The sequence below is a fragment of the Anomalospiza imberbis genome, chromosome 27, assembly GCF_031753505.1.
Source record: "Anomalospiza imberbis isolate Cuckoo-Finch-1a 21T00152 chromosome 27, ASM3175350v1, whole genome shotgun sequence".
Lineage (NCBI taxonomy): Eukaryota > Metazoa > Chordata > Aves > Passeriformes > Viduidae > Anomalospiza > Anomalospiza imberbis.
This window is the reverse complement of record NC_089707.1, coordinates 3,390,115-3,404,320: the sequence shown is the minus strand read 5'-3', so window position 1 is coordinate 3,404,320 and position 14,206 is coordinate 3,390,115. Positions and strand designations below refer to the sequence as shown.

At 40.7% G+C, this 14,206-nt stretch overlaps 1 protein-coding gene across 6 annotated transcripts in view; it reads right to left on the bottom strand.

The window, feature by feature from the left end:
* The window catches only part of EPS15L1 (epidermal growth factor receptor pathway substrate 15 like 1), a 48,497-nt gene that overhangs the window by 7,648 nt on the left and 26,643 nt on the right, over window positions 1-14,206 (bottom strand). For 4 of the 6 annotated variants that reach the window (XM_068174059.1, XM_068174058.1, XM_068174060.1 and 1 more), the window contains one exon: window positions 2,200-2,405. The exons of 1 other annotated variant lie outside the window; for it this stretch is intronic. In XM_068174059.1, the coding sequence (XP_068030160.1) occupies window positions 2,200-2,405 (206 nt within the window). Of the gene's footprint in view, window positions 1-1,993; window positions 2,406-14,206 lie in introns of those variants that run through there. One more of the 6 variants, XM_068174062.1, reaches the window with a different exon arrangement.

Below are 14,206 nucleotides of genomic sequence, written 5' to 3'. Positions count from 1 at the left end.
GAGACAAAAAGCTTAGTGCTTAATGTTCTGTTTCTCAGCAGAAAAATGGCTTTTCTTGTTGTTCTGTAAACTGCAGCTGGAACCCAGAAATACCTGAAATCTGAGCTGCCAGAAGACTGTTTTGTTCCAATGAATCATATTTAATGGCAGCAACAAAGTTAAGGATGCAATAAAAAAAATACACAAACTCTGGGTGCATGAATTTGCCAGTGTGTCAAAAAACCACCAGATTTTCCTACTAAAATACAGTGAAGGTTCTCATGTTCTTTCTTGCAACAGTCAAGGATTTCAATTAAAAATCAGGTTGCTTGATTATTCAGTTCTACATGATTCTGTTCTCAGATTCCACGGATTCAAAGTAGACATCAAAAACCTTCTGTAAGTAAAACTGATTTTCATTTCCATTTTGAATAAAGTTTCCCAACCACGAGGCAAAGAGAAGCAGAATATTCTCAATCATTTAAAGGTAACTGGTACATTTAAAACATTGTGCAGAAGGATTAGAAATTGTCAAGTGTAGCAGCATAATTGTGTCACAGAAAAGGAAAAAACCCCATGAATTGAGAAGAAAAGGGATCAAATTTGTCTTTTCAGCCAAATTCAGTCAACATTTCTTTTTTTCCCTACAGGAGGAGAAATTATTTCAGAAAACTGATTTTAAAAATGATTTCATTTGATGAAATGCCATTTAACAGGAATTATTAAGTGGCTACTGCTCATTATCTCATTTTTTCTACTTGTTCCTTATCTTCTAAAGTTAATCTGAGCTGAGAACCTGGTGGCACAGCAAATTTGACCCTGGAGCACCCACTAGGATTGGGATCAGAGATTTTGGTTAATCATTTGATACAATCAATCAGAGTAAACCATGGTTTAACTTGAGAAATACAGTCTGGAAAGTAAGATGACAACTGGGTAACAGTCATTCCATTCCATCATTTGTCTTTCATTGTGGGAAGAAATTAGATGTTGTTGAAGAAACTTCAGATAAAGCAGGTTTTGTGTCTTATTTTTATTAAGAATGTCACCAGTTTGTATACAATCAGAATTTAACTGTGCAAATCCAACTAGCTGTGGTCAAACATACAACAAATCTTGAACTTGGACGTTTCAAAAGTGATAAATTAAAGCCCTGAGGCCAACTAAAGTCTGCACAGATGACCTCAGCTAACAATATCAAATAGGAAAATGATACACATTTAATATTAAATAATAACTACGGGAAAAAAAAACCCAAAACATTAAAAAGAAACAAAGAAAGATTCAGCTTAAATATCTCCCCTTGTTGAACACTGACCTGTGTCCAGCAGGGTTAAGGAACAGAGTAAGTTTGCAATTTTACTGCGTGGCAACATGAGAAAACAAAAACATGTGAAAGGAGGAAGAAGCCTGAGGCTGTGGATGGAACAGATTCTATCCACTTCTGGAAGCAATAAGAACCACACCACCATTGCATTTACAATGGTTCCCAATTCCAGCACTAAAACCAAAGCCAGGCTTTGGAAACCCCAATATTTTTAATTGAATGGGGACCTGGCTTTGCTTCCAAACCTTCTGGGTCTGTCTTCTGGAGTGCAGTGTGGACCTTTCTATCTTGGTTCTACAAAACCATTTTGTTTTCTCTGTCTTTTCTACAACATCAGTAACAGGAACAAAATTCAACAGCTAAATTTTCAATTTCTGTCTCAATTTCTGTGTCTCTCCATGACCACATTCCATCATATACAGCAAATGTCAGAATTGTCTCCACAAACAGTTACAAGTACTTATTAGAAACTTTCCCTTCAAGGATTTGCTTCTCAGGATATGGTGAAATTGCTAGAGAAATGTTCAATATCAATTGGTTTTGAGTCTTTACATCATTGGCTCCCAAAAATCCATTTACAAAATAGCCTCCATGCAACAAAAACAATACACAGATTCTGCTACAAAGAATTTGAGAGTAAAGGCACACTGTACTAAAATAATTTAAATGCACGTAAACCCTTGAAAATTTAGTATGAAACTTCTTTTTTATTGAAATAACGCCTTTTTATTACAGAAATATTAATACAAAAAAAAACCAATGAGGACAGCATGAAGGTACTGAGAGACAGAAGGCAGGGAACAGTAGGTTTGCAGGTAAGACAAAAAACCCAACAGAGATTGCTGCAAGCAGAGCAGAAAGTGGTTTGCTCAGAGACAAGGAACTTAACTTACAGAGCTGAAGTCTGCAAACCCCAAGGAAGAGTCTTTAGAAGTTTTACTTGAAGAGGAGGGAGCAAATGGATCTTTTCCACTAAATGGGTCCCCAAACCCCTTTTTACTTTGAAACAGGTCACTGCTGTCAGCCCCAAACGGCTGGAATGGATCATGGGGCTTGGGAAAATCTGCAGACCCAAGGTGGCTTACAGGAGTACTTTTACCTGGAAAGTTTAGGGAAAAAAAAAAAAAGGAGAAAAAGAGAAGTTACTTACCATGGACAATGCAAAGCCCTGAAATAGGAAACTGTGCTGATACACTTAAGTATCATCCATACTTCCTGGGGTGGGTGAAAATTAAACCAAATATAATGGTGTTCATTTCTCAGTGCAAATCATCTAAAACAGTTGTTTTATTTAAATGGATTTATTATCTTATACATACCAAAATATTAATACCATCAAGATTTTAAATGATGAAACCCATTATAAAGACATTTCATCAGAAAAAAAAATTGACAAGTATGACTTTGATTTTCCAGGATTAGAGATATTTCAAGTTTAAGTTTGGTATTATATAGAAGACAAAATAAAAAACCATCACTAAAGATAAGTCATATTAAATTAGGATTAAAGAGTAACTTAGCTGTCACTTTGCAGAATGCCTACATTCTGCTTTTTTTCCTGGAACTGGTTTATCCTTCTACCGCCACATACACAAAGAAAAGGAGGCTGATTAAGAAATCACCTCTCTCTGGGGTGTTTGCTCCACAACCCACCTTTTGTAGGTGACTGTTTGTTCTTATATTCCACCCCAACAACAAATGACATCACAGAAATTATTGTGTATGCTCATAAATATTATGTGTATATTTCATTTGTTGCAATTAAAGCCTCAATGGGTGATTAATTCCCCTTGCCAAAAGACTACTTTGTGAGGTCAAATGACTAAACAGATAGATATATTTCTTCTCCTCCTGCCCCACCTTAAAAGAAAAAGATTGCTCCTGAGAAGTGTTCGTCCAGCTTCCAGGGAAAATATTCCTTGGGTGAACATTCTTGATTGCAATATGTACTTGATAAAGGAAAATCTAGAAATATTCTTAAAATAAACAAATACTTACAACTCTCTGCATAATAACCTGAATTTCATATATTATTTGTAGCAATAAAGCTGTTTTGAAATATCCAATTATTTGAACTATAATTTAATAGGAATCTTATCAGTCATTCCCATTATGATATACATACTAGGAAAGCACAGAGAAATGGAATCAAACCCCAAATTTCAGAGTGTACTTGGCACACCTAAGTCATAGCCTGGGAGCTTTTCAGAAAGCACTTTGGAATATGCTCACGAACTTCACAATATGTGCTCCGATCTGTGGAAATACTTTTATCAAAGGGAAATAAAGATCAGCAAACTTGCACTGAATAAATGACCTATCCAGCAACTTCCAGTAAATCCCAGCTCAGCCTCTCCTACCCCAGGGCCAGCCAAAAGCCATCCTCCCTTGCACTCAGCTGGCCTCTGCTCCCCAGAGTCAGAGGCACGTGTGGACAGGGAGCTGAAGGAATTGGGTGTCCAGGGAGCTGAGAAAATCAGGTTTACATGGATCTGAAGGAATTGGGTATTCAGGGAACTGAGAAAATCAGGTTTTCATGGAGCTGAAGGATTTGGGTGTCCAGGGAACTGAGAAAATCAGGTTTTCATGGAGCTGAAGGAATTGGGTGTCCAGGGAACTGAGAAAATCAGGTTTACATGGAACTGAGGAAATCAGGTTTACATGGAGCTGAAGGATTTGGGTGTCCAAGGAACTGAGAAAATCAGGTTTACATGGAACTGAGGAAATCAGGTTTACATGGAGCTGAAGGATTTGGGTGTCCAGGGAGCTGAGAAAATCAGGTTTTCATGGAGCTGAAGGATTTGGGTGTCCAGGGAGCTGAGAAAATCAGGTTTTCATGGAGCTGAGGGAATTGGGTGTCCAGGGAACTGAGAAAATCAGGTTTACATGGAGCTGAGAGAATCAGGTTTATATGGAGTGAAGGAATTGGGTGTCCAGGGAACTGAGGGAATCAGGTTTATATGGAACTGAAGGAATCAGATTTACATGAAGCTGAGGGAATCATGTTTATATAGAACTCAGAAAATCAGGTTTACATGGAGCTGAGGGAATCGATCAGGTTTACATGGAGCTGAGGGAATCACACAGACTCTTATTAGTGCAGTGTCAACGTCAGACTCAGGTGCAATACTGGCACCACTGGCAGGCATCGAGCTGCGTGCAAAGTGGGAAGCAAGCAAGTCCCCAGCTGAACAAACAGACAGAGAGAGACATGGAATACAAGGCACATGCAGAAAGAGATAGAACTGGATTTGTTTAGTCCTGACAGTGTTTGAGGGGAACTTGATCATAGTCCTGCAAGTCTTCCATCAGCAAAAAGGTGAATGGATTTAAACTGGACAAAAAGAGATTCACATCAGAAAATCCACAACATTTTTAGAACTTAAGGATACTCCAGAGTGCCCAGGGAACTTACAACATTCACAGAATCAGAGAACATCCTGAGTTGGAAGGGATCACCCAGTCCAACCCCTGGCCCTGCACAGGCACCACAACAATCCCACCCTGTGCCTGGGAGCATTGTCCAAATGCTCCCCGAGCCCTGGCAGCCCTGGGGCCATGACCATTGCTCTGGGGAGACATTCTATCAACACATCCACGAGGTTTGAGAAGGTTTCTAGAAATAACACTGGTTTGGCTGCCTTGAAGCTGGAAGATAAAGGAGATCTCTTAAAGCTCACCCCAGCACTATTTTCCATGGTTTAATACGTGCTCCACCCTGGATAACCTATGTGACATAGACAGATCCCCGTGGCAGCAGCCACCTGTGTGACTCCTAAAGAGAGGCAGATCAGGCCAGGGCTTTGTCCTTCATGGAAGGAAGTGACAGATTAATCAGGAAATTGTTCTCCTCACAAGCACAAACCCTCCCTCACCACACCTGCCCCTCCACAGGGCAGTTTTGCTCTCTGGAATGGAGTGTTGCACTTCCATCCTGCCCATCCTGGTGGCCTCTAGATCCCACCACTGCCACAGCCATCCCATGCCAGGGGACATGCAAGCCTGGCAAGGGATGAGCAACTTAGCATCCACAGAAAAGAGCAACTTATTTTAACTTGTTTTAAATTATAGTCATGGAATTCCAGAATGGTTTGGGTTGGAAGGTACCTTAAAGCTCATCCAGTTTTAACCCCCTGCTGTGGACAGGGACACCTTCCACTAGATTGGGCTGCTCCAAGCTCCATCCAAACTGGCCTTGGAGAATTACAAAGAGAATTAAAGTATCTGCATTTCCAACTTTTGGTCAAGGCAAAACAAGAACCCTCTAAGTTATTTCCCCTTCCTCTATTGCCAATAACCAGCAAGGAAATTGCCCCTCATACTTCACCCTGTATTGCCCAAAACCAATTTGGATTGATGGAGGTAAAACTGACCCATTTTAAGCTGCTTTTTTCTTAGGTTAAGTCTTCTGCTAGCGAAACCACTTTGTGGAATTGGTGACTGTTAACACAAATGCTGGGTTTGCAACGTATTTGTTCAGCAAGACTGTTTTTTCTAGGTGGCCTGTTTAAGGTTTTTGCACAAAGCCCTAGGTGGTTTTGAACCTGCACAGAGCATCAGGGTTTCTCGTGCTTCATCTTCACAAAAGATCACAAAGAATCACTTTGTTGTAGAGGAAATGTCACCATGTAATGAGAGTTACTGCTAATGATATTGAAAGCTTTCATTTTACACACTGAGTGCCATTTTCTTCAGATTTTTAGATGTTAAAGAATAGAACAAGGTGGTAATTTTTCTATTTTGAGAAAAAAAAAATGAGAGGGAAACCCTTATGCAATCAGGTTTATCTTTTGCAGAGCAATTTTAAGAGCAGCACCTACTCTGAATACATCAACCACGAGGTTGATGATCCACGAGGACCATCAAGTCCAACTCCAAGTCCAAATCTCTCTCTCTTTTAGTGCCCTTTGTACGTTGTTCACAGTTTGCTTTATCCTGCCACACTCTGCAAACGTGGCTTTGAGGCCTGGCAGAAGTTTGTTTGGTTCAGTTAGATGTTCAAATTTACTCAATTATTAGCCACAAATTAGAAAGAACAACACCAGCATTATTTTTCTGATGTCTTTGCTGACTTACAGCAAGTGTAAGTCTCCCATTGTAGTGTGTGTACACTTAATTACACAAAGATTTTTGTAGTCCCGTGTTTAGTGTGTCCAGAATGTGGGTATGGGATTTCTGCAAAATAAAGCAAAAGTACCCAAACCACAGTAAAAGGTTATCAGCTGTACTGATGGACATTGGTAAAATACTGCAAAATATAGTCATAACTGAGATTGCATTATCTTCCATTTGCTGGAAAATGTTGTATCTGTACATGACTCTGCTCATCGCTCTGAGGTATGGCAGGCCAACAGTTGTAACCCTTATTTGATTTTTCTGCTAATAGTTTCAGGGGAAAGAAGTTCAGAAAAAAGCAAAACAGGTCCTATTCTGAAACCACAGCAGTTTCAGCAGTTACCCAAGTGGTGCACCCAAACCACACCGAGGACTCACTTCAGCAAAAAGAGATGATGAACAAAATGGTTTACCACAGCAAGTGCTGTTACTTACAGTGAACTCCACCCATACAAAGGGCTTATCTCATTTCATACCCCACAGCTAACATGAGTTTGGAGGGCTGAGATCTATATTTCAAAGCAAATATAACCTCACTGGTAGCATGCAAACACAAAATTTGTCTTATTGAATTACAAGGTATTGACAACAAAGTGAAATATTTAGAACTGCCTTAATATTCTATGTTTCAGTGCTGGGCCTGACTTTCTGCTTAGAAGAAGATCTTGTTAATTGATGAGAAGCAGCATTTTTCCTGCCTTTGAAGCCTGGATGGATCATGCTCATGGGCAAACAGGAGAGAGTGGAAATGACACAACTTTAAACTTTCACTAAACAAGGGCTTTTTCCAGAATACTTTCTAAACTGAAAGGTAGCCTTTAAGAAGTCAGAGTTGTGCTGCAGAGGATAAGGAGTGATAAGGTGATTTAAGTCCATACCTGTGATTATACCTGAGCATACAATCTCAGGACTTCCACCTCTCCTGTTTTTTCACATGGCAGAAGAAGCCTCAGGTGCCTCCCAGCACATCTTTCTCCTGGCAGTTTACCAAATTTACATCTCATTCCCAACTTACTCAGCATGTTTTCCACCATCCTGTTAAGATTATCCAGCTCCTCCAGTGATGCAGAGTAACACCTTGATAAACTGAACTCACAGAAAAAATTACTAGTTTCAAACTTTGCCTGGAGGTTAGTTACATAAAACTAAATTTTCTACAGAATACTTGGGAGCTCTTTGTCTTCAACAGGGACTATTTCAAACTCAACTATTTGATAATGTTCTTTGCAAAAAATCACAACATGTTTTTTTGCAACAGAAGGGAGAAGTTTTCCCTTGCCAAACCCCCTCAGAACTGTTTTTGCTTAGTATTTGCAAAGTCTGCACAATGAGTTCACCAAAAACTTCTGCTTAAGAGAAACATTCTGACAATCTACAAACATCTTGAAAGGTGAGAAATCGTTACACATTCAGCCCAACAATCTGCTCTGAAACAGCTTCTGGACAACCTCTTTCAACCATCAGTACTGAAATATCTTGACTCTCAGAGGCCAGCATAAACAAGAGAATCAAAGCGTGAATGGAATTTTTAGCTTGTGGCCAGGCAGGTGCTCCACCCATGAGTCATTTATCCTACACAACAAGGGATGCCTGTGCTCTAATGCAACTGTCAGGTCTTCTAGAAGGCATGAAAAATAAAAAAACTTTTCCTGTCAGTCACAACTTTGAGGCTGATTTTCTCACTCTCGGCTACAGATAAGGGGAAAAAATAAAGGTAAACAGGCACCAGGGTACTTGTGAATAACTCTGGGTGCTGAAAAAGTTCTAAGGAAACAGGTGTGTGGTATCCTGCACAAATAAACATCCCAACACTCCTGTCATCTCACAATGAGTAAAGAACAGACCTCTACATACCCTGCTCTAGATCAAATGACTGATACCCATAACTTCAATAAATCCACATAATTTAGAGTTAAATCTAAATTAAATCAAGGGAATTATATTACTTTTTTTTTTCTCATTAACACAATCATTTCTTTTGTTCCTAACTCCTGATTACCTCCACTATACCTAACATGGCTTCTTTCTTTTAAAATTCATCTGACTAAATACATAGAGCAAATTTCTACATGGGGACACTGTACATGGTCCAAGTTAGAAAAAAAAGTCCACAAAAATCTGATGTGTTTAAACACTAAGTATTCACAAGAAATCATTTTCTTTCAAGAACTGAACTCAGTAAATGCACAAGACAAAGCATTCAGACTTTGGCCTGCATTTACAAGGAAGATACAAGCAAATTGTACAGTCTTGAACAAATTGTAAAGTCTTAATTTTGATGCAGTTGAGACAAACTCACATCTCAGGCAAACACACGACTAAAACCCATTTATATGTGCAACTCAAAAAGCAGCAAAGATCTAAGCTTTCTTTACCACACTGGAAAGTGTCAACATGAGGTCAATGTGCACTGCCAGTGCTCTTGGGCTGCCTTAAAGATGAGAAATAAGTCTAAAATTGCAAAAACAGTCAAACCATAAAATGCCTTAAATTTAGAGAAGTGACACATACAAAAAAGAACTATATTTATCGTTGGCATGAAGGAGGAGGAAGCATCAAACACAAAGGAAGGGAGCAGCAGAAGCTGCACAAACATTGCCTGCACTGCCCTGAGCTGAGCCAGCAGCTGGTTACACACAGAAGGAGCAAGAGGCTTCTGAAATGGTCCCAGGGGTACAAAAGACACCCCCAAAGAGTGAATATAAAACTTTCAGTTGGACAGTCCTGGTCCAAAGAAACCTGGAACACGTCTGCATGTGTGTGATTATCTGGGTACCTAATCACTAAAGCTTTGAGGTCAAAGTGCCTCTTGCAGGATCCCTCCATAACCATGAGCACTTGAGTGGGCAAATCCATCTGCAATTTCCCCTGCAAGCTCCCTGCACCACAGGAACAGAACAAAAAGATGCTCTGCTGGTAATTTTTCGTGCACTTCTAGCTTCTCTGGGGCTGACAACCACCTTCTGCAACCATACTTCAAAGGACAGGCAAAGGATGGCCACCTCAAATTAGGGAATTAGTGTTTCTGTAGGTGATGGATTACAACATTCAGCACAGCTCTAAGTTTGCAGACTGGTTCAATAAACACAATATTAAGATCCTGAAGACCTCTTAAGATCTTAAACCTATGACCCATTTTCATGTTTTTAAGCTACCAACATGTTCAGATATCATTTATCAGCCAACTGGCAAGATGAAAAACCAGGAGTTTATCAGCCAGATTTTCCTTGAATCAGCCTTTTCTGTCTTTTTTGGTAGGACAGCAAAATACATCTAGCAGTCTTGTAATTAGTGATTTGGTGAAATACTTCACCCTAACACCTTGATTGATTGAATTAATCAGTAACATCATTAATATTCTTTTGTAATAATTTCTAGTCACTCAATCACTCTGCAAACCTTTGTGTTTGCGCTGAGGTCTGGAGCTGCACAGAGCCAGGTCCCTCTGAGGGATCAGGGTCATGCTTCCTAACCCAAGGCAGGCTACTGTCCCCTTTATTTTTTCAGTATTTTAACATTTCAAAACCATAACAAGTAATAAAAACACTGTGAGAACAACACTGAAGCCCTAAACTCAAAAAGGTTAATACAGAGGTGTTAACCACTAACCTCTGAAAAGCCAATATTCAGTTACCATTATAGATAGACCAGAGCTACAAAATATAAATGGATCACTAAACAGAGCTGAAGTTTTTTGACAAACTCCCCATGTACAGTGTGGAATAGTAATTTACCAATGGAATTTATTTTAACACCTCTATTTCAAATAGCAGCTAAGTAACCCCACTAATTTATTTCTTATATAGGATGAAATCAATATGTTATTCCTTTAAATTTCCTCAAGAGGGGCTGTGGACTCCTCATCCCTGGAATTGTTCAGGGCCAGTCTGGAACAACCTGGTCTAGTGGAAGGTGTTCCTGCCCAAGGCAGGGTGGTTGGAACTGGATGATTTTTAATGTCCCTTCCAACACCTATCAGTCTGAGATTCTCTGATTCTATATATTCCAAGTTACATTGTATTTTTCAGCTATTTATACATTGGCACCCCAAAGAAAAACTCAATTTTTTAAGTGCACAAGCATTCTAAAAGTTCATTATTAACATAATATTCACTACATCTATTAATCACTAATATACAATAATAAATTACTTATACATGCTAAACATTATTTTAATAATAAAAATTATTAAAATAATTGTGTTTATTAAATAATCATTGCAAGAAAGCATCACACTGAAACTGAAAAGTGTATTTTCTTCCTGTGTTTTTAGGACTTTTATTATTTCAAGGTTAGAAAGGTGAAAACCACTATAAGCAAGCAATAAGAATTTAGGAAAGGTTGAAGGTTCTTCCATTAATATCACAGAACCCCAGAATGGTTTGAATGGGAAGGAGCTTAAAGCTTAAAGGTAAGAGTGCTGCCAGCACAAGTCATGGAAACACCGAGGGTGCCAGTTTGGAGGCTTCAGGGTGACTTTTGCATGAGAAGCCATTTTGAACCTACTGCCAGTTCTAGGGTTCTCCACGCATCCTGAAATTTGGGCACTTCATCCACCACTCCTGGAATCTGGATTAAGAGCCAGAATCACATTCATCCAAGAACTTGTTGATGGCAAAAAAATGTTGTCTCTGAGCTTCTCCAGCAACCATGTGTACCTGGACCATCATTAGTTGAGCAGGGCTAGTAACATTTGTTTGGAGGATGCCAACTGTCATTTTAGCACCTTGCAGGAATACTGAGTGGTGGGTATGAAACATGGGTCACTGAATGCACCAGCAGCCTTAAAGGCACTAAACTATCTCTCTGACTTAAGTGTGTTACCTCTCCCATCCCTAAGTAGGCCTACAGGAACAGTCAGTGCTAAAACCCAAGACAACGCAAGGTATCCCTGGGAACTGATTGCATCCTACAACTTGGTGTGCCTTGTCCCCTTGGAAGCCAGGTCAGACACACTCCCGCTGTGGCTGATGGGGAAGGAACTCTCATGTCTGAAAGGGTGCACAGGAGGCAGATACAGCACCACACCTGTGTCTTCTCCTCACATCCTTAATGAACAGCATCACTAAGGCAGGGCTGTAACAGCAGGGGTCAAGTGTTGCTCATCCTCCCTGGATATAAGAGAGGCTTTCCTCAGGAACTCAAGGGCCTGACAAGGAGTCCAGAGCATAGAGAGTAATGTGTCAGATGCTTGTCAGTAGTGGTTAATCTCACTGGTTAACAGCGCTGCTATAACCGCAATGTGGAATGCATGGGGCTGTGCCGAAAGGAAGTGGTAAGGGTGGGGCATGAGCTCTAGGTCCCACGATCAAAGCACTAGAGCATTTTACTTATAACCCAATCACTGACACCCACACAGCAACTTCCTGTACTTTAAAAAAAAAAAAAAAAAGAAAAAGAAAAAAAAATCTGTTTCTCTCTTTCTGTAATCAACAACTTTTACCTAGAAACTAGTTAGCGGCGAACTCTGACTGATTTCAATCTGCAGCTCACAGCAGAAAACATAATTTTTAATCTGTGAGAACCTACGAAAGCCATTTTAACTGACAGGTTTCAGTCTACCAGTTCTTTCATATTTTTTTTTATCCTTAATTACACTGAAGTCGCATAAAGGTTGAGAACCTCCATAAGAAATATAAAGCAATCAGAAGTTTGGTAGTGCTGACCAGCACAGGCAGTCCTCTGCCAGCAAATAAAATGTACTTCTATAAAACTCAGCAATGTTCTAGGGGAATTTGAGAAAATAATGTGCAGTGGAACGTAGATCCTTGTCACAGGGCACCTTTGTTTAAGAATGCTGAGATACTTTAGTATTATTTTCTTTCTCTTTATCCCAGTTCATTACACAAAGCACTGGCATTCCTTCGGTGCTTTTTTGAGCATTATTCAAGATATAACATCAATAAATTTACAAAACGTTCCACTCCTCTCCAAAGAAACCTGCAAGTTCTCCAGTAGCACCTGGTGAACATCAAATTACTCCAGCCAAGTCCTAGGGGAGCCCTATGAAACCTAATGTCCCTTAGGACCTTCATGGAGATGAATACCTTCCTGAAGAACACGCACACACTCTCTTGGGGATTTTCATTAGAAGAGTCTTGTCAGAAGAGCTAAAGAACTTTTTCTTGGCTGATCTTCCTCAACCTAAAGAGAATCTTAAAGCATGCATGGGACAGAGATAGTGATGTTCCAAATCTTTTCATGAGACAGTAAGTTGGAGCTTTGAGGTACATTAGTATCTAGATTTGCTCCTTCTGGAACACCTTCTCCTTGCTGTTCTCTACTGGGATTCACTGAGTTATTAACCTTCCTCCAATTCTCTTTAAAGATTCTGCACTTAACCTCCAAAAAGTTACACTGAATAAATACTCAATAGAGTATTTTACCATAAAAAGAAGCATGAGATTTCTCTTGGACCAAGCAAGGATCAGATTTGGCCTTTGAAACATCTAAAAGATCTTGACAGACTGGTCAACAATAGAGTAAGAAACAAAGAAAATTATTTATGATGAACAAAACTAGCATAAAGCTGAGATTTTCCCTAAAATACTAATCTAATTAAATAATCTTGTGATTGCCACACCCTCTCTTAATCTTCGTATTCAAGAAGGGAAAGATATGGATCTGAAGGGTGCCTAATCCATGCCACACAATAAGGGTTTACCTATCCCTGCCTGATAGTACCAACCAGAGAAAGCTGTGAACTGAACTATCTGCTAATACCCTCAGATCACAGCTGTTCCTCAATGTTCCAGCTGTGAAAAAACCCAAATATCAACTAAAACCAAAACAACCAACCCATTTTCACTTTACAAGCAGAACAGGTCAGGATGTGTAGGACCAGACCTGATGACCCACTGCAATCCTGCTACTGACAACCCCAGCAGCAGCAGAGAAGTTTCTCTACACGCTGTGCAAAGACTATGTCCAGAACCTGGATATGAGAGCAGCTTCCCTGAACCACTAACTCTTTTTAGAGGTCTTTCCAGGTACATCTGCAGGCCTTTTGCTCTGACCATTCACTATATGGTAAACAGAAGTTGTGTCCAAAAGGCTCCGTTTCAGGACCTGTGCTCTACAACTTCCCCATGAAGGATTTGGATGTGGGACTGGAAGGCAGACTTAAGTAAGTTTGGTGATGACATGCACTTGGGAGGAGCTGTTGACTCCCTTGAAGGCAGAGATGTGCTGCACAGAGATCTTGACAAAGGAAAGGGCTGGGCAATCCCCAACTTAACACGTCAAGTGCCAGATCCTGCCCCTGTGCCAGGGCAGCCCTGGAAGCATGGACGGACTGGGGAACAAGAGGCTGTGGACCAGCCATATGGAAAGGGACCTGGGAGTCCTTGGTTGGTGGCAAGTTGGATCTGAGTCACCAGTGTGCCCTAGCAGCTCAAAGTGTCACCATGTTCTGGAGGACACCAGGTCTGGTATGACCAGCCTGGCAAGGGAGGGATTGTCCCACTCTGCTCTGCACTGGGGCAGCCTCACCTCCAGTGCTGGGGGCACTTTGGGCACCACAAGGTCAGAAGGATCCAAAGCTGTTGGAGAGTGTCCCAAGGAGGGACACGGAGCTGGGAAGGGTCTGAGGAGCGGCTGAGGGCACTTGGCTCATTCAGCTGCAGCACAGGAGACTGAGGGGAGGCTCCTCGGGGGCTGCAGCTCCTCCCGAGGGGAGGCAGAGGGGCAGGGGCTGAGCTCTGCTCTGGGACAGGGACAGGAGCCCAGGAAGGGCTGGAGCTGGGCCAGGGCTTGGCATGGAGCTCAGGGAAAGGTTCTTCCCCC